Genomic DNA, 23489 nt, shown 5'->3' on the forward strand with positions numbered 1-23489 from the left:
GAATTTTTTAATAATTATTTTTAGGGGTGCTGAGATGAAATGTAGGTGTGCTTGAGCACCCCTAAAAATAGTCTAAAATCGCCACTGGTTGGTACAATTCCTGTCCACCCTGTTCCTGTGATGAAACGCTCCCCCAGTTTTACGGAGCGTTAGCGATGTCACGTGCCATGTAGAAGGGTTAGGGACCATTTTAAACTAAATGTTTAAATTGAACTTTACACGCATAGCCTTATGTATGACATCAACTTGCCATAAAACACAATAAGAGAGATAGAGTTAAACGATATAAGCACAATAAGAGAGACAAGAGTTAAACGATATAAGCACAATAAGAGAGACAGGGTTAAACAATGGAAAGCATTTATTTGACCAAAAGACAGTGTCCAGGTTCATAGCATAGCCTGCTTTGCTATTCATGACCCCAAAAGAACGTCTTGACTTTTAAATGTAGGCTACACCCATGACGTCTGACAACTGGACTTCCTACGTGGAGAGCAAAATAAAAAGCCTCCGACTCTAATGACGATCACAGAACTCTATCTGTCCTCTTCTCTGTCCATAGAACTCGTTGTGGCGTGTACGACTTTGCTTACAAAAGCAGACAAAATAGCTTACAAGCTTTTGAAAGAGGACATGGATTTTTTTTTAAGGAAAATACAATCTAGCAAAAATGAAAACTATTCCAAGTTGACTTGACAGCTGCGTCTCTGATTAGAACCACCATGTACGTGTTCATAAACTCTCCACTAGGTGTTGCACTACCACAACCTATTCTCTGTAAACTTATTTCCTTACAAACTAACTGACTACGGTTCGATAAAGGGACACATTAATTTGAAATGAGGTCACACTTTAACGTTATTATCATAATACAAGGGAAGTGTTGACCATGTCAACTATTAGTACCTACATTTTTACAATCGTCATCATTTCACCATCTAAGCCCTTTTAATAAGGTCTCCTTCAACATACCTAGGCCTACTGAAATACAATAATAGGCTAGTCTACATTAACAAAAATGAACATCATCCCCTCCATAAAGTGAGTTTTAAATACCAAACATTCCAGCCAAACAAAAAGATTAAGCCCAAAGGATGCATTACCAGCACAACGTTACAGCTTTCATCCTGCTGTTTTTACTTAATAAATAAAGTTTGACCGAGAGAACCCAGAATATTCTCTATTCCTGAAGACTGCTGGTGTGCCCCTGGTGTGGTGTCACTCAATCAGCCTTCCCAGAGATCCAGCTCTCTTCACCTGGAGGTGGAAACGCCCTTGATGAGTTTAGCCTGCATGGCAATATTACTGTTGCGATTACTGTAGCGCAGACCAAAATAAGGCAATTATTCCGATACAAACAACAAAGTAGCAAAAATATGAATACAACTTTGCTCTCAAATTGTTTACAAAGACTTCATAAAGACAATGTCTCTAGCTAAACATGTTGCTCATCAATAAAAACATTACAAGACTATAAAAATGAAGGATGCTGTTTCAGCTGGATTAGAAGGGACTGTGGGGGCTGGGCTGGGGGGGCAGGCCTGGGGGTGTCTGGCCAGCGAGGAGGCTTCCTCCAGAGCAGTCAGTGAGTGACAGGCTGGCAGGCTGGGTCAGCCTGGAGGCCGGGGTTGGAGCCTGGGCCCACGGTGCAGACTGGGTCCTGGGGATCCTGCAGGGCGAGAGGGGAGCGCTGGGGGGCGAGGAGGGGGTGGCAGGCTGGGGGCATGGGCCGACCCCCATCAAGGCTCTGCTGTGTGTGAGGAGGTGTGTGTGTGTGTGGAGGTGTCTGTGGAGGTGTGTGTGTGTGTGTATACACCAGCAGCTCTCTCTCTGAAGCACTGCCCCCTGGTGGCTGGTATGGGGGGGGCCCTGCATGCAGTGGCCCGTCCGGGCTGAGGGGGCCCTGGCAGTGGACGAGAACGGGGTCTGGGGAGGGCGGGGGGTCGTCCTCCCCCAGAGCCTCCTTCCTGTCCTCCTGGGGGCTGTGGTCGGGGGAGATTCGGTCTGGAAGGTAGCTGGAGAGGTGGAGCCTCAGGCCAGCTCCGGGCCGGTGTGTCCCCGGGGAGGGGGCTCCTCTGGGGGGCCAGGCTGGGCTGGGCCCTGGGACCTCCGCACCCAGAGGCCTCTGAGGAAACTCCTCCGGTTTGGCTGTGGACAGAACACATAGCAGGGTTAGAGGTCAGGGTGTACCTGGGGTCAGGGTGTACCTGGGGTCAGGGTGTACCTGGGGTCAGGGGTCAGGGTGTACCTGGGGTCAGGGTGTGCCTGGGGTCAGGGTGTGCCTGGGGTCAGGGTGTACCTGGGGTCAGGGTGTACCTGGGCTCAGGGTGTACCTGGGGTCAGGGTGTACCTGGGGTCAGGGTGTACCTGGGGTCAGGGGTCAGGGTGTACCTGGGGTCAGTGTGTACCTGGGGTCAGGGTGTACCTGGGCTCAGGGTGTACCTGGGGTCAGGGTGTGCCTGGGGTCAGGGTGTACCTGGGGTCAGGGTGTACCTGGGGTCAGGGTGTACCTGGGGTCAGGGGTCAGGGTGTACCTGGGGTCAGGGGTCAGGGTGTACCTGGGGTCAGGGTGTGCCTGGGGTCAGGGTGTGCCTGGGGTCAGGGTGTGCCTGGGGTCAGGGGTCAGGGTGTACCTGGGGTCAGGGTGTACCTGGGGTCAGGGTGTGCCTGGGGTCAGGGTGTACCTGGGGTCAGGGGTCAGGGTGTACCTGGGGTCAGGGTGTACCTGGGGTCAGGGGTCAGGGTGTACCTGGGGTCAGGGTGTACCTGGGGTCAGGGTGTGCCTGGGGTCAGGGTGTACCTGGGGTCAGGGTGTACCTGGGGTCAGGGTGTACCTGGGGTCAGGGGTCAGGGTGTACCTGGGGTCAGGGTGTACCTGGGGTCAGGGTGTGCCTGGGGTCAGGGTGTGCCTGGGGTCAGGGTGTGCCTGGGGTCAGGGTGTGCCTGGGGTCAGGGTGTGCCTGGGGTCAGGGTGTGCCTGGGGTCAGGGTGTGCCTGGGGTCAGGGTGTACCTGGGGTCAGGGTGTACCTGGGGTCAGGGGTCAGGGTGTACCTGGGGTCAGGGTGTGCCTGGGGTCAGGGTGTACCTGGGGTCAGGGTGTACCTGGGGTCAGGGGTCAGGGTGTACCTGGGGTCAGGGGTCAGGGTGTACCTGGGGTCAGGGTGTGCCTGGGGTCAGGGTGTGCCTGGGGTCAGGGTGTACCTGGGGTCAGGGTGTACCTGGGCTCAGGGTGTACCTGGGGTCAGGGTGTACCTGGGGTCAGGGTGTGCCTGGGGTCAGGGTGTACCTGGGGTCAGGGTGTACCTGGGGTCAGGGTGTACCTGGGGTCAGGGGTCAGGGTGTACCTGGGGTCAGGGGTCAGGGTGTACCTGGGGTCAGGGTGTGCCTGGGGTCAGGGTGTGCCTGGGGTCAGGGTGTGCCTGGGGTCAGGGGTCAGGGTGTACCTGGGGTCAGGGTGTACCTGGGGTCAGGGTGTGCCTGGGGTCAGGGTGTACCTGGGGTCAGGGGTCAGGGTGTACCTGGGGTCAGGGTGTACCTGGGGTCAGGGGTCAGGGTGTACCTGGGGTCAGGGTGTACCTGGGGTCAGGGTGTGCCTGGGGTCAGGGTGTACCTGGGGTCAGGGTGTACCTGGGGTCAGGGTGTACCTGGGGTCAGGGGTCAGGGTGTACCTGGGGTCAGGGTGTACCTGGGGTCAGGGTGTACCTGGGGTCAGGGTGTGCCTGGGGTCAGGGTGTGCCTGGGGTCAGGGTGTGCCTGGGGTCAGGGTGTGCCTGGGGTCAGGGTGTACCTGGGGTCAGGGTGTACCTGGGGTCAGGGGTCAGGGTGTACCTGGGGTCAGGGTGTGCCTGGGGTCAGGGTGTACCTGGGGTCAGGGTGTACCTGGGGTCAGGGGTCAGGGTGTACCTGGGGTCAGGGGTCAGGGTGTACCTGGGGTCAGGGTGTGCCTGGGGTCAGGGTGTACCTGGGGTCAGGGGTCAGGGTGTACCTGGGGTCAGGGTGTACCTGGGGTCAGGGGTCAGGGTGTACCTGGGGTCAGGGGTCAGGGTGTACCTGGGGTCAGGGTGTGCCTGGGGTCAGGGTGTACCTGGGGTCAGGGGTCAGGGTGTACCTGGGGTCAGGGTGTGCCTGGGGTCAGGGTGTACCTGGGGTCAGGGGTCAGGGTGTACCTGGGGTCAGGGTGTACCTGGGGTCAGGGGTCAGGGTGTACCTGGGGTCAGGGTGTACCTGGGGTCAGGGGTCAGGGTGTACCTGGGGTCAGGGTGTACCTGGGGTCAGGGGTCAGGGTGTACCTGGGGTCAGGGTGTACCTGGGGTCAGGGGTCAGGGTGTACCTGGGGTCAGGGTGTACCTGGGGTCAGGGTGTACCTGGGGTCAGGGTGTACCTGGGGTCAGGGTGTGCCTGGGGTCAGGGTGTACCTGGGGTCAGGGGTCAGGGTGTACCTGGGGTCAGGGTGTACCTGGGGTCAGGGTGTACCTGGGGTCAGGGTGTACCTGGGGTCAGGGGTCAGGGTGTACCTGGGGTCAGGGTGTACCTGGGGTCAGGGTGTACCTGGGGTCAGGGTGTACCTGGGGTCAGGGGTCAGGGTGTACCTGGGGTCAGGGTGTACCTGGGGTCAGGGTGTACCTGGGGTCAGGGGTCAGGGTGTACCTGGGGTCAGGGTGTACCTGGGGTCAGGGTGTACCTGGGGTCAGGGGTCAGGGTGTACCTGGGGTCAGGGTGTACCTGGGGTCAGGGGTCAGGGTGTACCTGGGGTCAGGGTGTACCTGGGGTCAGGGGTCAGGGTGTACCTGGGGTCAGGGTGTACCTGGGGTCAGGGTGTACCTGGGGTCAGGGTGTACCTGGGGTCAGGGGTCAGGGTGTACCTGGGGTCAGGCTGTACCTGGGGTCAGGGTGTACCTGGGGTCAGGGTGTACCTGGGGTCAGGGTGTGCCTGGGGTCAGGGTGTACCTGGGGTCAGGGTGTACCTGGGGTCAGGGTGTACCTGGGGTCAGGGGTCAGGGTGTACCTGGGGGCGGTTCCAGCTTTCTCCTGCGTAGCTCCGTCATGGAGGCCTGCAGGTGCTGGATGATGATGTCATCGCTGTGGAGGAGAGAACGGCCGATGGTCTCCTGCAGGAACTCCCTCAGGTCCTCCAGACACATGGCCTGTAGACGCTCTGCACACACACACACCATACACACACACACACACACACACACCATACACACACACACCGTACATACACACACACACCATACAAACACACACCATACAGACACACCATACATACACACACACACACACACACCATACATCCACACACACAAACCATACACACATGAGAGAGGTACATTTTGACAGTCCCCCCCCCTGTGTGAGTGTGTGAGCGGCCTCACTGTGGTGCACCCTCAGCACTGTGTGAGTGTGTGAGCGGCCTCACTGTGGTGCACCCTCAGCACTGTGTGAGTGTGTGAGCGGCCTCACTGTGGTGCACCCTCAGCACTGTGTGAGTGTGTGAGCGGCCTCACTGTGGTGCACCCTCAGCACTGTGTGAGTGTGTGAGCGGCCTCACTGTGGTGCACCCTCAGCACTGTGTGAGTGTGTGAGCGGCCTCACTGTGGTGCACCCTCAGCACTGTGTGAGTGTGTGAGCGGCCTCACTGTGGTGCACCCTCAGCACTGTGTGAGTGTGTGAGCGGCCTCACTGTGGTGCACCCTCAGCACTGTGTGAGTGTGTGAGCGGCCTCACTGTGGTGCACCCTCAGCACTGTGTGAGTGTGTGAGCGGCCTCACTGTGGTGCACCCTCAGCACTGTGTGAGTGTGTGAGCGGCCTCACTGTGGTGCACCCTCAGCACTGTGTGAGTGTGTGAGCGGCCTCACTGTGGTGCACTCTCAGCAGGGTGAGGGCCATGGCTGTCAGGACGCACTCTCCCTCCAGGATGAACACATCCCACAGCCGCAGGGTTAGGGTGAAGGGGGTCTGGGTCACACACACACACATACACACGCACACGCACACCACACGTCCACCCGACACACACACACATGCACACACATACACACACACACACACACACCACACGTCCACCCGACACACACACACATGCACACACACACACACACACGCACACGCACACACGCACACCACACGTCCACCCGACACACACACACATGCACACACACACACACACACACACACACGCACACACACACCACACGTCCACCCGACACACACACACATGCACACCACACAAATACACAAACACACAAAATTATACAGTATACTGTCACTCTGTGGTTTTATTTCCATCAGGCTCTCTCTCTCTCTCTCCCCTTCTCTCCTCAACAACCCTCTCTCTCTCCATCTCTACTGTTCAGGAGTTCAACTTGGTTCTGACCCAGGCCACAGCCCCCCCCCCCCCCCCCTCAGGAACATGCTGACAGGGCTAGTTCCTCTCCAGAACCTCCTCACCCTCAGGGCTGAGGGCTGTGGATGCAGAGAGGGTGATGAGTGGATGTTTGGTTAAACCTTTCTGGATCGAAGCTACATTTTCTGAACATCCACTGCAGATGTAAAATGTCTGGGAAAATGTTCATCTTAGATTTGATTCCTTAATGGCTGCCAGTAATTCTGACTGCTGTAATGTTGCAGTGATGTTGGATTTTTGAACCTTCCAAAACTGTTTTGAATATATTTTTCCAACCTTTAGAAACGTTTTATTGAAAATATTTGTTCAAACTTAGTTTTCAAAACTTTTTTGTCACAACTTTTTTTCTGTTTCTTTTCAAAAGGTTTTTTTCAAAAGGTTTTTTTTCTAACATTTTAAAACTTTGTATACAAAATGTATTTTGTATACGTTTTATCAAAACGTTTTTTAGGAAATATTTGTTCTAACTTTCAAAACTTTTCAGGGATTTTGTTGTTGTTGAAAAAGAATTGTGCTGTTCTCACCCTGTCAATGAAACACTGCAGGAACCACTTAGTGCTGTAGATGCCTGTAGACATCTGCTCCTTATCCTGGAGAGAGAGGGGAGAGGAGGGAGAGAGAGGGGGTGAGGGAGGAGAGGAGTGAGGCGGGGGGAGACAGAGAGAGAGAGGGGTATGAGGGGGGAGAGGAGGGAGGAGATAGAGAGAGAGAGGGGGATGAGGGGGGAGAGGAGGGAGACAGAGAGAGAGAGGGAGGAGGGGGGAGACAGAGAGAGAGAGGGATGAGGAGGGAGAGTGACAGGGAAAGAGAGAGAGGGATGATCAGAGCTAGACTCGTGTCTCTCAGCAGGTGGGATAATAAAGTATCAGATCCACTAGTTTATAACCTATTCTAAACTCCTTAACCTTAACAAGTCAGGTGGCTGAGCGGTTAGGGAATCGGGCTAGTAATCAGAAGGTTGCCGGTTTGATTCCAAGCTGTGCAAAATGACGTTGTGTCCTTGGGCAAGGCACTTCACCCTACTTGCCTCGGGGGAATGTCCCTGTACTTACTGTAAGTCGCTCTGGATAAGAGCGTCTGCTAAATGTAAACCTGCTTGCGTAACGCAGGGCACCCTGAAGGTGGACCTCACCAGATGTTTCTTCAGCCTGGGGAGCAGCTTGGAGATGACCTGGTCATGATGCACCTGGAACCTCAGAAGCTTAGGAAAGCCAGGGACAAAAAACCCTGGGCCAGGAAATACAGTCCTGTTCTTTAATAACATTTATGAATAACAATGTTCTCTATAATAACATTTACTCTTTTATCACAACATCACTGAGGTAATAACGAGAACCAATGAGTGTGTGTTGTGATTGGTTGGACCCCTGCACATGTAACATGCGATTGGTGGAATCCCATCATATCTGAGTGGTGATTGGCCCACTCACCGTGCATGGCGTGTTTGTGATTGGTCAGCAACTGCGCCAGGGCCCAGAAGGCATCCTCCTCGTTCAGGAACATGAGCAGCAGGGCAGCCACCTGACTCATGCCCTGACAGTAGCTCACTTCCTGGGGTCAGAGGTCAGGGGTGGTTGTTAACCTGCGACCTCTTGATGTGCATGCAGATGCTCTAACCACTAAGCTGCACATCACACAGGAAGCAGGGCAGTCTCACCGTGTTGTAGACAGAATACGCAGACAAGACCTGGAACAAGGACTGCTGTCTGGGGGAGGGAGAGGGGAGGAGAGGAGAGGAGAGGAGAGGGAGGAGAGGAGAGGGAGGAGAGGGGAGGGGAGAAGAGAAAGAGGGGGCAGTGATTAGCTGAATCGCCCACCACCACCCCCACCACCCCCACATAGCAGCAAGGTTACAGCTCACAAACCCACACACACATGCACCCACCCACACACACACACACGCACCCACCCACACGCATGCAAACACACACAGCTGGTAACTTACTTGACTCCAAATCGATCCATGAACATGATATGGTTCCTGAATGTTCTGTTGATGTCCAGATCAATCTGTTTTATTTCTGAAGAGGATATTCTGGCTTGCTCTTTCATTTTCTAAAAAAAATTAAAAAATATAGATAAAACAATGACACTGCTTAAGCTACTTCTGAAACAACATACAATAATAATATTCTGTTATTTTGTTGTTGTTGTTTTGAGTAAACAGGACGGGGGTGAACCCTGTGACCTCTGTTGTTTGTGTTTCTCACTTTCATCTCCATCTGTTGGTTTAACTGATCTAATCCTCTGAGTTTTTGGGGGGGAAGCATTTGGTGTGAGTGTGAGTGTGTGTGTGTGTGTGTGTGTGTGTGTGTGTGTGTGTGTGTGTGTGTGTGTGTGCGTGTGAGTGTGCGTGTGTGTGTAATCCTTCAGTTTGACAGCTATGGAGAACAATCCGGCCATATTGTGTTTGTGTCTGTGTGTGTGTGTCTCTGTGTGTGTGTGTCTGTGTGTATGGTGTGTGTGTGTGTGTGTGTGTGTATGGTGTGTGTGTGTGTGTGAGAGAGAGTCCTACCTCGTACTTCCCCTGGTGTTCAGTCTTCATCTTGTCCAGGTCCAGCAGCAGAGCCCAGACCTGCCCTCTCACCTGCAGGGGGAGGCCCTTGTACACTCTCCTCCTCATCTGGGGGGCAGGGACAGGGGGCAGGGACAGGGGGCAGGGAGAGGGGGCAGGGACAGGGGGCAGGGAGAGGGGGCAGGGACAGGGGGCAGGGAGAGGGGGCAGGGACAGGGGGCAGGGAGAGGGGGCAGGGAGAGGGGGCAGGGACAGGGGGCAGGGACAGGGGGCAGGGAGAGGGGGCAGGGACAGGGGGCAGGGAGAGGGGGCAGGGACAGGGGGCAGGGAGAGGGGGCAGGGACAGGGGGCAGGGAGAGGGGGCAGGGTGAGGGGGCAGGGACAGGGGGCAGGGAGAGGGCACAGGGGGCAGGGACAGGGGGCAGGGACAGGGGGCAGGGACAGGGGGCAGGGAGAGGGGGCAGGGACAGGGGGCAGGGAGAGGGGGCAGGGACAGGGGGCAGGGAGAGGGGGCAGGGACAGGGGGCAGGGAGAGGGGGCAGGGTGAGGGGGCAGGGACAGGGGGCAGGGAGAGGGCACAGGGGGCAGGGACAGGGGGCAGGGACAGGGGGCAGGGACAGGGGGCAGGGAGAGGGCACAGGGGGCAGGGACAGGGGGCAGGGACAGGGGGCAGGGACAGGGGGCAGGGAGAGGGGGCAGGGGACAGGGGGCAGGGACAGGGGGCAGGGAGAGGGCACAGGGGGCAGGGACAGGGGGCAGGGACAGGGGGCAGGGAGAGGGCACAGGGACAGGGGGCAGGGAGAGGGCACAGGGGGCAGAGAGAGGGGGCAGGGACAGGGGGCAGGGAGAGGGCACAGGGGGCAGAGAGAGGGGGCAAGGACAGGGGGCAGGGACAGGGGGCAGGGAGAGGGCACAGGGGGCAGGGACAGGGGGCAGGGACAGGGGGCAGGGAGAGGGCACAGGGGGCAGGGACAGGGGGCAGGGACAGGGGGCAGGGAGAGGGCACAGGGGGCAGAGAGAGGGGGCAGGGACAGGGGGCAGGGAGAGGGCACAGGGGGCAGAGAGAGGGGGCAAGGACAGGGGGCAGGGACAGGGGGCAGGGAGAGGGCACAGGGGGCAGAGAGAGGGGGCAGGGACAGGGGGCAGGGAGAGGGCACAGGGGGCAGAGAGAGGGGGCAGGGACAGGGGGCAGGGAGAGGGCACAGGGGGCAGAGAGAGGGGGCAGGGACAGGGGGCAGGGACAGGGGGCAGGGAGAGGGCACAGGGGGCAGAGAGAGGGGGCAGGGACAGGGGGCAGGGAGAGGGCACAGGGGGCAGGGACAGGGGGCAGGGAGAGGGCACAGGGGGCAGGGAGAGGGGGCAGGGACAGGGGGCAGGGAGAGGGCACAGGGGGCAGAGAGAGGGGGCAGGGACAGGGGGCAGGGACAGGGGTGGGGACAGGGGGCAGGGACAGGGGGCAGGGAGAGGGCACAGGGGGCAGGGACAGGGGGCAGGGACAGGGGGCAGGGACAGGGGGCAGGGACAGGGGGCAGGGAGAGGGGGCAGGGACAGGGGGCAGGGACAGGGGGCAGGGAGAGGGGGCAGGGACAGGGGGCAGGGACAGGGGGCAGGGAGAGGGGGCAGGGAGAGGGCACAGGGGGCAGAGAGAGGGGGCAGGGACAGGGGGCAGGGACAGGGGGTGGGGACAGGGGGCAGGGACAGGGGGCAGGGACAGGGGGCAGGGACAGGGGCAGGGAGGGAGGGGGCAGGGACAGGGGGCAGGGACAGGGGGTGGGGACAGGGGGCAGGGACAGGGGGCAGGGAGAGGGCACAGGGGGCAGGGACAGGGGGCAGGGACAGGGGGCAGGGGGCAGGGACAGGGGGCAGGGACAGGGGGCAGGGACAGGGGGCAGGGACAGGGGGTGGGGACAGGGGCAGAATGTAAACACATGGGGGGTGGTGAGTTTCACAGAGAGCAGTGGGTGAGTACAATAAGAGGCTTTCCACTCTAAGTGTGATTTGGATGTGTGTGTGTGTGTGTTAGTCTCACTCTGTCACTGTTTCTATATTTATCCCATTTCTTCATCATCTTCAGCCATTTGTCCACCCTGTCCACCTCCTGCTGCTTCCTCTGAGGAAGAGAACACAGTCACACACCGGCCCCCCTACAGACCCCCCCCAGCAGCCCCCCTCCACCGGACCCCCTCCCCCTGTACCCCCTCCACCCCAGACCCCCTTTCACCGGACCCTATACCTTCTCCTCCAGGGCAGTAGTGTTCTGCAGCTCCTCCTCACTGAGGGAAAGAGGAAGAGCAGGTGAAGATCAGGAACACTGGGGGCCACCTGGGGGTCCCCCCAACTGATACACCTGTGTGTGTCACAGATCAGGTGTGTGTGTGTGGGTGTGTGTGTGTGTGGGTGTGTGTGTTAGAGATGACTTACTGCAGGAAGCCAAAGCGGTCTGTGACTCTGTAGAGACTGTAGTCTGCATCTTCCCACTGGTCCCTCTCTCCTCCCTCCTGCCTGCCCTGGACACACACACACACACACACAGGAGTCAGATGCAACTTAAACTCAAACACGCACACCCGCACACACACGCAAAACCATTGAAGAGCTTCAGAGAGCTAGAAAACCATGACCATGCTGTAACTCCTGGAATCCATCACACTACTTAATGAGCACAGACTACCTCACCTGTATGCAGTACCTGGCTACACAGACCACCTCACCTGTATGCAGTACCTGGCTACACAGACCACCTCACTTGTATGCAGTACCTGGCTACACAGACCACCTCACCTGTATGCAGTACCTGGCTACACAGACCACCTCACCTGTATGCAGTACCTGGCTACACAGACCACCTCACCTGTATGCAGTACCTGGCTACACAGACCACCTCACCTGTATGCAGTACCTGGCTACACAGACCACCTCACCTGTATGCAGTACCTGGCTACACAGACCACCTCACCTGTATGCAGTACCTGGCTACACAGACTAGGTAGCGATGAGGATCCAGAACCTACCGTGTCGTACTTCAAGATGATGTCTGCTCGTTCCTCCGCTATCAGCGTTGCAATATCTTTCTTCATGTCAATATCTGCGAGGACGACAACACAAAATAAAAATAAAAAGTCAGATTTATTGACTTGAAAAATATAACTCTCATCAGCCAACGCAGAAACACTGAAGGCAACAGATGGCTGTGGGCAAATTTATCGTTTTAAAAAATAAAAGATGACAGATGCTTGTAAACCCACTCAGATCTTCGTATGATAGTTAAGAAAGGGTTAGGGTTACCTAACCCAGGTGGACATTTCTACAGTTCATGTTTGAAGTTGATGTTTGCAAGGTCTGAATTCTGGAGAGGTTAATTAAGGTTAGGACGTTTTAATATTTACAGCAAGGAAAACTCCAACCCTAGCCCCACCTCCAGCCCCAACCCCACCCCCACCCCCAGCCCCAACCCCACCCCCACCTCCAGCCCCAACCCCAGCCCCAACCCCACCCCCAACCCCAGCCCCAACCCCAGCCCTTTCCTCACTAGCTGGAAGGGAGACCACTAGACCAACCAGACTGCTTCTAAAAATGTTCCCTCTCAAACAAAGAGTGGATGTGTAATCCCAGTTAATCCACATTCTCCAGCGCAAGATCCCAGGGTCATAATCTGGACGCGCGTTAACTCTCTGGATTAGGAATATCTCCAACAGCAGGATTATGCAATCAAAGTGTGTGATTCAGGATTCCAGAACAAAGGGAGTTCCATCAAACAACTAATGTGTGGTTTAGGCCGAGGCCCAATCCTAACCCTCGTTTACCCTCTCTACAGCATTTTCTCTACACACCTGTGTGGTCAGAGTGCAGTGTCTCTACACACCTGTGTGGTCAGGGTGCAGTGTCTCTACACACCTGTCTGGTCAGGGTGCAGTGTCTCTACACACCTGTGTGGTCAGGGGGCAGTGTCTCTACACACCTGTGTGGTCAGGGTGCAGTGTCTCTACACACCTGTGTGGTCAGAGTGCAGTGTCTCTACACACCTGTGTGGTCAGGGTACAGTGTCTCTACACACCTGTGTGGTCAGGGTGCAGTGTCTCTACACACCTGTCTGGTCAGGGTGCAGTGTCTCTACACACCTGTGTGGTCAGGGTTGCAGTGTCTCTACACACCTGTGTGGTCAGGGGGCAGTGTCTCTACACACCTGTGTGGTCAGGGTACAGTGTCTCTACACACCTGTGTGGTCAGGGTGCAGTGTCTCTACACACCTGTCTGGTCAGGGTACAGTGTCTCTACACACCTGTTCTGGTCAGGGTACAGTGTCTCTACACACCTGTGTGGTCAGGGGGCAGTGTCTCTACACACCTGTGTGGTCAGGGGGCAGTGTCTCTACACACCTGTGTGGTCAGGGTACAGTGTCTCTACACACCTGTGTGGTCAGCAGGGTACAGTGTCTCTACACACCTGTGTGGTCAGGGGCAGTGTACAGGTAGGATCCAGTGCAGGGGACCAGGGGAGGTGAACTCTGAGGTGGTGTGAGGAGATCAGAGTTCTAGAGGGGCTGATGCTGTCATGTCATGTTTATATGACTGAACTGCTGCACTAGGTCACTCTGATGGGGTTCCTCTGCAGGTTCTAACCCTTCTCTCTCTCTCCCCCCTCTCTCTCTCTCCCTCTCCCCCCCTCCCCTCTCTCTCTCTCTCTCTCTCACCCCTCTCTCTCCCTCTCCCCCCCCCCCTCTCTCCCCCTCCTCTCTCTTTCCCCCCCCTCTACCTCTCTCTCCCTCTCACTCCCCTCTCTCTTCCTCTCTCTTCCTCTCGCCCTATCTCTCCCTCTCTCCCCCCTCTCTCTCACTCTCACTCCCTCTCCCCCCCTATCTCTCCCCCCTCTCCCTCTCTCCCCCCTCTCTCCCTCTCCCCCCCTATCTCTCCCCCCTCTCCCTCTCTCCCCCCTCTCTCTCACTCTCACTCCCTCTCCCCCCCTATCTCTCCCCCCTCTCCCTCCCCCCCCCCCCCCTCTCCCTCTCTCTGTCCCCTCCCACTTTACCCCCCTGCAGTGTGGGCTTGTGGGGGGTTGTGGTAACTGGAGTGCCCCTGGTAAATACACACCGTTCCTGGACTCTGACCACAGAAACACACTGTAAGAACTCTGCGCTTCGGATCCCTGGTCTTCTGCTGTATTTCTATTTGCATTTTACTTTGGACCAAGGAGCTGAATGAAAGTGTAATAAGTGAAAGTGTGAAACTGGATTGTAGGATTACCTCTATTCTCTCTGATGTCACACATCTGGACTATATATCTCTTTCACTCGCTCTTTTTTTCATTCTCTCTCTCTCTCTCTCTCTCTCTCTCTCTCACAGGTTCAATGAAGACTAACAATGCCAAACTGATGAAACACTCGTGCATCTGTATGTTAACTATGATGATAACACTATTTAAGCTCGAGCTGGCCGATGCAGAGCCGTGTGTTGGAATTTACTTCAGCGGCCAGGTTTCACCTCAAATTTAACAGAACGTCATTGAATCGCTCACGTTTATTAAACATCGAGCACCAACGGGTGAGACCTAGCACGTTAAACCACTGCGTTGTGTAGAAATACAGATATATGTACGTCGGTATTTGTGTGATAACAAAGCGGTACATGACTAACCTAAATGTTTAAAAAAATAGCGGTGTATTTACCTTATATTTTGGATATCTCTGCGCTATCCGTGCAGTTGCAAAACAAAGACTTCCTTTTGGCATTATTTTGTTGCTCGTGAAATGTTGAGATTCAGCGGAGCTGTCACCGAAATCGCAGAGATGACAACAATAGCCCGTTCCCGGTCCGCCGGAACGCAAGCAGCCAACGGGGTCGCGAGCCTGTGATACATTAGTGCAGAACTGTACACTGAGCACGCGCGGCAGCGTGGCACTGGTGACAGAAACACACGAGAGCTTTCTGATGCTGTCTTAAAGGTACAGTGATGCAGACGGTTTGTTATTTTTCTCTCGACTCACCTCGTGCGATGTGGTACCCGGCTGGGTGTATTTGCGCTGTGGCGCCCTCAGCTGGACATAGTTTTAGTCGTTTCTATTGTGCCTGAAGTGAAAACTAGCCGTCCTTTTAGTTAGTACATGGGAACCAGATAGGCCCTACATGGATTATAGACATGTTTGCTATTCTGCTAGCTTCACAGAATTTAACCTCGAAAACAGAGTTCAAGTACTGACAATCACAAAAAACCACAGCCACTAGGCTCGTGAAAGTTCTCATGGCCGTATGGTATACGGTCACGTCTGGTAGACACTACCGGAGCATCCAGTCTGGTAGACGGTACCGGAGCTTCTAGTCTGGTAGACTTTTGTTGTTGTTGCCATATTCGTATTTATGTATTTTATGTCGGCTACTGTGCTAGGACCTATTTGTCGCTTATGTCTCAATGCCAGATGCCTTTCCTGGCCCTAACCCTAGTTCTTACTACATATCTGCTGCAGCGTTTTAAATGGCGTTTACTGTTAACTTTTACGTCACAATCATTTCACTTTCCAGAATGGCCTTGTTATACTGGCCACATGACACTAAATCTCAGTTTGGTGTCAACTTCCTTTATTAAGTGATCTCTTTATGATCTTTGAGTATTCAGACATGATGCATGACAGGTGAAAAACATGTGTAACAGCATAGTGTGCAGTAGTACAAAACAGCAGAATGGTTCTGATAACACAAGGTTAATGAATAACCCAGCAGATGTGCTGGCGAACACAAACACAGAGGTCAGAGGAACATGGTCTGACAGGAGAGATCAAAGCTGTGACAGGAAGACATCCTCTCTTTCATCCCTCTCTTCATCCCTCTCTTCAGCCTGACGTGCTTCTGGAACAGATGCATGAAAGAAACGTTTTCAAAGGATGGTGTGTGTGCGTTTGAGTGTGTGTGCATTTGAGTGTGTGTGCGTTTGAGTGTGTGTGCCCAAGTGTGTGTGAATGTGAGTAAAAGGCTGCCAGCTACACACAGTTAAGTAAGCAGAATCCTGCCAGTGATGGCAGGAGGCATTCTGGGTACGCTGCATGACGCATTAGCCTCATTCTGTTGCTTTAAGCCCGAGTGCAAAGATACAAATGAAAGAACATAAACAAAACAAGGTCTGTGTTTCCCTCAAAGCAAAACATACTTGTAACAGTCAGAACATCAGCTCGTATAAAGCACCGCCACAGTGACAAGGGCGTCATTATCAACTCAGTATTCATCTCCTGAGACCAGCGGAGAAGCTGTTTAAAATGTTGACAGTTTACAAAACATGCTTGGGTTTGGCTCAAACATATTTTAAGGAAAACATTTTTTACAACATAGCAAGCCAAATGCATGACTATAACAAATAAAAGATTAAACTATAATACTACTTAACCAACTAGAATTACATTCACGTTTGTCACCTCATTAGGATATCCTAAATGTCCTCTAAATTGGACTAAATCATTACTAAAGGGACATTTAGTTGCAAAGTCATTAACCCCAAATCAATGTCCATTAGAGGGGATATAAATAATAAAGCAGATTTTTCTCTGTGTATCATATTATATTAATATAATATATTATATTCCTGTCATTCTAGTGGATGTATCTCAGGGAGCTATGCAAAACATACAGGAAGTGACATCATCATTGTATACAACAGTGCAGTGGGTTTTACATTTCATCATTTCAAGTGGAAATAAACCAGTAACATATATCCCTTCTTTAAACTTTCTCTAATCACATCAGTCAAAAAGAACTCCAGAAGACCTTGGATCAAGAGGATGTAACATGACCTTGGATGCAACATCCAACTGCCGATCATTACGGTATTTATTCTGTCTCCACGTCTCCTCACTGCTCCTGTGTTCCTCCTGGGTGAGGGGGTCAGGGGTGAGGGGGTCAGGGGTCAGTTGATCCAGGCGTAGCTGTAGAAGCCGTTCTCCTCCCACAGTCTGCAGCGGTCAGCAGAGTAGGAGCTCACCACCTTCAGACTGGCCGACAGCACCGCAGTGCCTTCTGGGTACTCTGGCCACCCCTCCGGCATCTTACCTGCCGATGAGGAGAGGAGGAGGAAGAGCAGGCAGGTTAGGATGGACAGGAGGAGGAGGAAGATCAGGATGAAGAGTGTCTCACCCTCTCTGGCCAGGTGGACGAGGCTGTGGATGATGAGCTCCTGGAAGGCTGCGTCCTGGGACGACAGCCCCCCCAGCAGCCCCTCCAGCCCCAGGAAGAAGGCCACGGTGTCCAGCCCGTGGAAGGAGAACCGTCCAGGGAAGGACCACAGCCCCCCCCGGGGAGCCCGGGGGCCCCCCTGCACCGCCACCGGCCGGGACGGGGTGTGTGTGACCAGGTAGCGGTGCACAGGACTGCTCAGGGCCGCTGTGGGGGATAAACATGGAACACACACTTTTAGAACAGGCCCTTTATGCAACCATTTTAATCTAATCTGACTGAAGAGCTCCAAGGCCCAGTTTCCCAGACATGGATTTATCATCGTCCTAGAAATCTTCATTTAATTGTTCTGTAAGTTTAGGACTAGGCTGAACCCCTTCAGGTTGGTTATGGGAGCTGATGCATGGGCACTTGTGAAGCCCTCTGAGACAGCTTGTATAGAGGGCTGTACTCTGAGACAGCTTGTATAGAGGGCTGTACTCTGAGACAGCTTGTATAGAGGGCTGTACTCTGAGACAGCTTGTATAGAGGGCTGTACTCTGAGACAGCTTGTATAGAGGGCTGTACTCTGAGACAGCTTGTATAGAGGGCTGTACGGAGGAGGAGCCGGGATCTGAGCGCCCACCTGCTGCACTCCTGGCCAGGTGGTTGTTGGGGCAGGTGGCCCTCAGGTCAGACACCATGGTGGTGAAGGCCCTCTCGGGGCAACGGACAGGGGTGGGGCAGAGCGCTGAGCTGGGGTACAGAGCCAGCGCCTCCTCAGAAACATTCCCTCCAAACGAGTCTAGTTTCTCTGAATAGACACACAGAAGAAAATTAAAAAATGTTGTATATATGAAAGTTGTATATTATATATTTACTATTTATCCTTCTCGTAAAGAAAATCTAATGATGTTTGCTGTATAAATTCATAACATTGTATGTAGGTATTAACGTTTAAGTTACGATGCCTACAGCCATTGGGTTTTACTGCCCCCTGCTGGCCGGATAGAAGGAAGTCAACAGTTGGTTCTCACCCCTCACGAACCAATCATAGTCCCCCCACGTCCACATGGAGATGTTGTCATAGGGCGGTCTAGGACACACACACACACACCTAGTTAATGTAAATGTGTCAAGTGTAACTATAATCTACACCAGACCAGGTCCACAGATTGGAGGATGACTCCAGAGGAGAGCACAGATTGGAGGATGACTCCAGAGGAGAGCACAGATTGGAGGATGACTCCAGAGGAGAGCACAGATTGGAGGATGACTCCAGAGGAGAGCACAGATTGGAGGATGACTCCAGAGGAGAGCACAGATTGGAGGATGACTCCAGAGGAGAGCACAGATTGGAGGATGACTCCAGAGGAGAGCACAGATTGGAGGATGACTCCAGAGGAGAGCACAGATTGGAGGATGACTCCAGAGGAGAGCACAGATTGGAGGATGACTCCAGAGGAGAGGCTCACAGGAAGTCCGTCTCTTGCTCTGTGGTTCCTATGAGGAAGGGCACGTCGCTGAAGTGGCCCCCCTCCTCCCAGATCTGCAGGGGGGGGGCCGGGAGGAGGTGCCCGTCCACCACTGCCACCGCCCCCAGCATCTCCCCCCGGGTGGGCAGGTCCAGCAGGGCATCTGCTCCCCACGATGGGTACTGTCTCCAGGAGATGGCCTGGGGGGGTAGGGGTCATGAGGGCGTGTGTGAGGGCTGTCTTTGTGTGTATGTGTGTGTGTATGAGGGTTTTGTGTATGTGATAGTGTGTGTATGAGAGTGTGTGTGTGTGTGTATGAGAGTGTGTGTAGGTGTGTATGAGGGCTGTGTGTGTGTGTGTATGAAGGCTGTCTGTGTGTGTGTGTGTGTGTGTGTATGAGAGTGTGTGTAGGTGTGTATGAGGGCTGTGTGTGTGTATGAAGGCTGTCTGTGTGTGTGTGTGTACCTCGAGTATCTGTGTGGTGGTCAGCTGTCTGAGACAGGCCAGGTGAGAGCAGCCCGTACGGTTCAGGAACATCAGGTTATCTCTCTCCGCCCTTTCCAGCGAGGCGTTTAGCAGAGCCGAGCCACTCTGGTCCACCGCCGCCCAGAACAGCCCCATCGCCAGGGGAGACATCATCAGCACCCACACAGAGGTCCCACCTAGAGACAGGAACCAGGGAGGGTTATACCATCATGTACCCCCGAGCTAGACCCATCCCCATGCTCTACCACTGAGCTATACCCATCCCCATGCTCTACCACTGAGATATACCCATCCCAAGCTTCTCGTACAACTAACTCATACCTCATATTCATTTAACAGACGTTTTTATCAAATGATGATTGGGATTCTAAACTACGTTCTGCTACTGTGCTGGGGCCAGTGTGCTGAGGTGTTGGTACCTGAGCTCTGGCCCAGGATGGTGACCTTGTGAGGATCTCCTCCGAAAGCATGGATGTTCCTCTGGACCCACTGCAGGGCTGCGATCTGGTCCATGAAGCCGTAGTTTCCTGGGGGAAATTTTAAGGGTAGCATTTTAAGGGCAGCTACAGTATCTAATAAAAGTATGTGATTTACAACGCAGCCTTAATCTCAGTTTTATATGTCCTCGTTTCCTAACTGGCCTACTGCACCTGGGGGACAGACACCTGGGGGAGAGACACCTGGGGGACAGACACCTGGGGGAGAGAGACCTGGGGGAGAGACACCTGGGGGACAGACACCTGGGGGAGAGAGACCTGGGGGGAGAGACACCTGGGGGAGAGACACCTGGGGGAGAGACACCTGGGGGAGAGAGACCTGGGGGGAGAGACACCTGGGGGAGAGACACCTGGGGGACAGACACCTGGGGGAGAGACACCTGGGGGAGAGACACCTGGGGGGAGAGACACCTGGGGGAGAGACACCTGGGGGACAGACACCTGGGGGAGAGACACCTGGGGGACAGACACCTGGGGGAGAGACACCTGGGGGAGAGACACCTGGGGGAGAGAGACCTGGGGGACAGACACCTGGGGGAGAGACACCTGGGGGACAGACACCTGGGGGAGAGACACCTGGGGGAGAGACACCTGGGGGAGAGAGACCTGGGGGACAGACACCTGGGGGAGAGACACCTGGGGGAGAGACACCTGGGGGACAGACACCTGGGGGAGAGACACCTGGGGGAGAGACACCTGGGGGAGAGACACCTGGGGGAGAGACACCTGGGGGACAGACACCGGGGGGAGAGACACCTGGGGGACAGACACCTGGGGGAGAGACACCTGGGGGAGAGACACCTGGGGGAGAGAGACCTGGGGGACAGACACCTGGGGGAGAGACACCTGGGGGAGAGACACCTGGGGGACAGACACCTGGGGGAGAGACACCTGGGGGAGAGACACCTGGGGGAGAGACACCTGGGGGAGAGACACCTGGGGGACAGACACCTGGGGGAGAGACACCTGGGGGAGAGACACCTGGGGGACAGACACCTGGGGGAGAGACACCTGGGGGAGAGACACCTGGGGGAGAGGCCGCTATAGCTCTCCAGTCCTACTGATGCTGCTCTCCCTAACGGGAGAACGGAAGAATTAGGGTGGAATAGAATGATTTTAAAGAATTAAAGGTAACAGGCCTGCAGTAAAGGCTTTGTGTGTGTGTGTGTGTGTGTGTGTGTGTGTGCGCATGTAGGTGTGTGAATGTGTGAGGGTCTTTGTGTGGAAGGGAAGTAAAACCTCAAAGTTCTGGCAGTGACTAGAGAAATATATTACCACTAATGCAAAATCATTTCTAGGCCATTAAATATTCACATCTTAATGGATAGGTGTACACTGCTTTAAAGAGCGAACACAACAGGGAACACAGCCTAAATACTATGAATATTTCAGAGTTGTGTTAGTGCGGTAACCAGCTGAGATCCCTCCCCTCCCCCTCGTGTCTCTCTGTGTCTCTCTCTCTGTGTCTCTCTCTCTGTGTCTCTCTCTCTGTGTCTCTCTCTCTGTGTCTCTCTCTCTGTGTGTCTCTCTCTCTGTGTGTCTCTCTCTCTGTGTGTCTCTCTCTCTGTGTCTCTCTCTCTGTGTCTCTCTCTCTGTGTCTCTCTCTCTGTGTCTCTCTCTGTGTCTCTCTCTCTGTGTCTCTCTCTCTGTGTCTCTCTCTCTGTGTCTCTCTGTGTCTCTCTCTCTGTGTCTCTCTCTCTGTGTCTCTCTCTCTGTGTTTCTGTGTCTCTCTCTCTGTATCTCTGTCTCTCTCTCTCTACCTCCCCCCTCCTCCCTACCTGAGGTGTTGGTGGGAGAGCCCTCCCTCAGCACCTCCAGGGCCAGGAACCCGAGGGCGTTGAGCCGGTAGTTGAAGCTGACGTAAACGATGCCTGTCTGTGCTGCCAGCGCCTCCGAGGGAGCGTAGCCCTCTTCCGCCCCACTGAGCATGTGCAGGAAACCCCCATGCAGCCACACCATGACGGGCAGGGGCATGGCGGGCGCCATGCCGGGGGTCCACACGTTGAGGAACAGGCAGTCCTCGTTTCCCATAACCGTCCCGGCGGAGGACAGCGGGCGCACCTGAGGGCACATGCTGCCCACCCGTGTGGCATCCCTCACCCCCTCGCCACACGCCGGGCGCTCCGGGGGCGCCCAACGCCGCTGGCCCGTGGGGGGCGCGGCGTAGGGAATGCCTTTGAAGGAGTAAGCGCCGTCTTTCTGAGGAGGACAAGGGGGTGGGGGTGTGGGGGGTGGGGGGGGGGGTGTGGGGGGGGGGGGGGTGGGTGTGGGGGGGGGGGGGAGAGGGAGGGAGGGAGGGTGTAGCTCAGTGGTGGTTTTGGAATCCCCCCTGTGCAGCACATACAGTCTGGTCTGGGCCTACCTGTGTTCCTCTGAAGCGTCCGCAGTCCGTGGTGACCTCCAGGTGTCCAGGGCGCGGGGTCTGAGCCAGGTACGCCAGGTAGCCAGCCAGGGAGAGCAGGGCGGCTACCCCCACACAGAGGAGGAGCGAGCAGCGTCTGGACAGGACCAGGGCGGGGCCGACGTAGCGTCTGTGACGTACATACTGCACCTCCTCTTCCTCCTCCTCCTGCACCAGGTAGCGGTACTCCATCCTCTCACACACCTCCAGACCCTCTTCACTCACCTCCAGACCCTCCTCACACACCTCCAGACCCTCCTCACTCATCCTAGTTCAGATGGCACACCTGCAAAGGGAGGGAACAGCGGACAACTGTTCAGAGTGGTTTTATTTCGGTCTGCTTTATGTTACTGCTGGCCTAAGACCTTAAGATTCATCTAGATGTCAAAGCAAGTATTAATAGTAGGCAACCAAGAGCAATTTATTTGTCAGAATTCCGAAAAATAAAGCTGTAATTGCGAGAATTAAAGTCGGAATTCTAAAAAAGGAAATCTCAATTGGCATTTTTTCTTATGTGGTAAAAAGGGGTGCTAACTTTGCTCAGTGCCCGCTAAATACAGACCGTTCCTTGACTCTGGCCATCGAAACACTGTTAAACTACAAACTTCTGATTCTTGATCTTCTGCTGTAGTTTCTATGTGCATTATTTATGTCGCTTTGGATAAAATAATTTGCGAAAGGAATTCAATGAAACAGGATACTTACGGATGTTTTTCTGACTATGAAGACTCGAATTCCTTATAAGGAAAATCCCATCTTTAAGAACTTAGTGTTAACTACTACAGGGACGGTGGGTAAACTCGACAGGAAAAACTATTTAATGAATAGCCTGCTACAGTAGTTAGGCCTGCACTGGAGGGTAATCACTGCAGCTGCCAAGCTTTATGTTCATAATCAGCGGAAATGCACGTTTCCCTTGTTCCCAGACAAAATTTAACTCTAGTGACAGCCTCGAGTTCTGTAAAAAATAAACCGTTTTCTGTGTTTTTTTAAGGAATTGTCTTTGATAAGCTACTTTTTGTAATAGGAATGTCTGCCTTTAGGAGCTACTGCGTGCAAACCAAACAATATCAGTAACAAGACAGTCAAGTTTTATAGACTACTTACGTTGTTAGCTTCCAAACTCTGCCTTGCTGAGACAACTCTAGACTATATCATATGCATATTTAAATAACGCGTTACATATTTCATACATACACTACACATAACTTTTCAGTGTAAAACACGTGAAATTGTCAACTCTTATTCTCAGACAAGCAATTGTTTGCGTCTGAAACCGTCATAAACATGGCATCACGTTCCAAAACATTCGTTTTCTCATTTAAAGGGGCAGTTGCGATCCGGTTGCACTGAACTTGACTTAACAGTGAAGTTATTTGAAGTGTTCACAAAAGTAATACTTCTCAAATCCTATGATCAGGAAAATATCTAAAAATTATTTCTATAGGCTATGCAAATACCATGATCTACAAATGTTCCACTGTTTACAAATGTGTTTTTTTCACCCACAAGCAGCTCCATACTCTCCTGCCTTGCATTTAAACAGTTGTAAGTTTCTGTACTTAAGTAGATTTTTCT

General features: G+C 54.3%; 2 protein-coding genes across 3 annotated transcripts; both read right to left on the bottom strand.

Annotated features, from left to right (window-relative positions):
- Window positions 1-1350: 1350 nt before the first annotated feature.
- On the bottom strand, window positions 1351-14758 carry si:ch211-288d18.1 (USP6 N-terminal-like protein). The gene is made up of 14 exons (XM_062471928.1): window positions 14586-14758; window positions 11935-12008; window positions 11345-11430; window positions 11157-11196; window positions 10953-11033; window positions 8924-9031; window positions 8354-8463; window positions 8066-8114; window positions 7839-7959; window positions 7541-7635; window positions 6933-6998; window positions 5861-5960; window positions 5007-5156; window positions 1351-2148 (listed from the first exon to the last, which is right to left on the bottom strand). Exons 2-14 carry the CDS (start codon window positions 11998-12000, stop codon window positions 1583-1585), a joined length of 1638 nt encoding a protein of 545 aa, XP_062327912.1. The 5' UTR covers window positions 12001-12008; window positions 14586-14758; the 3' UTR covers window positions 1351-1582.
- A 717-nt stretch (window positions 14759-15475) lies between these two features.
- On the bottom strand, window positions 15476-23221 carry si:ch211-71n6.4 (para-nitrobenzyl esterase). 2 transcript variants are annotated; one of them, XM_062471221.1, is made up of 11 exons: window positions 23019-23221; window positions 22617-22648; window positions 21873-22197; window positions 21289-21709; window positions 19433-19540; window positions 18993-19189; window positions 18528-18727; window positions 18090-18148; window positions 17699-17866; window positions 17035-17280; window positions 15476-16950 (listed from the first exon to the last, which is right to left on the bottom strand). In XM_062471221.1, the coding sequence occupies exons 3-11, from the start codon at window positions 22176-22178 to the stop codon at window positions 16808-16810; spliced, it is 1848 nt and encodes a 615-aa protein (XP_062327205.1). In that variant the 5' UTR covers window positions 22179-22197; window positions 22617-22648; window positions 23019-23221; the 3' UTR covers window positions 15476-16807. The 2 variants fall into 2 exon arrangements, with proteins under 2 accessions (XP_062327205.1, XP_062327204.1); XM_062471220.1 differs by lacking the exon at window positions 22617-22648.
- Between the last annotated feature and the right edge of the window lie 268 nt (window positions 23222-23489).

The sequence above is a fragment of the Osmerus eperlanus genome, chromosome 10 (genome assembly GCF_963692335.1).
Source record: "Osmerus eperlanus chromosome 10, fOsmEpe2.1, whole genome shotgun sequence".
Classification (NCBI taxonomy): Eukaryota; Metazoa; Chordata; class Actinopteri; order Osmeriformes; family Osmeridae; genus Osmerus; species Osmerus eperlanus.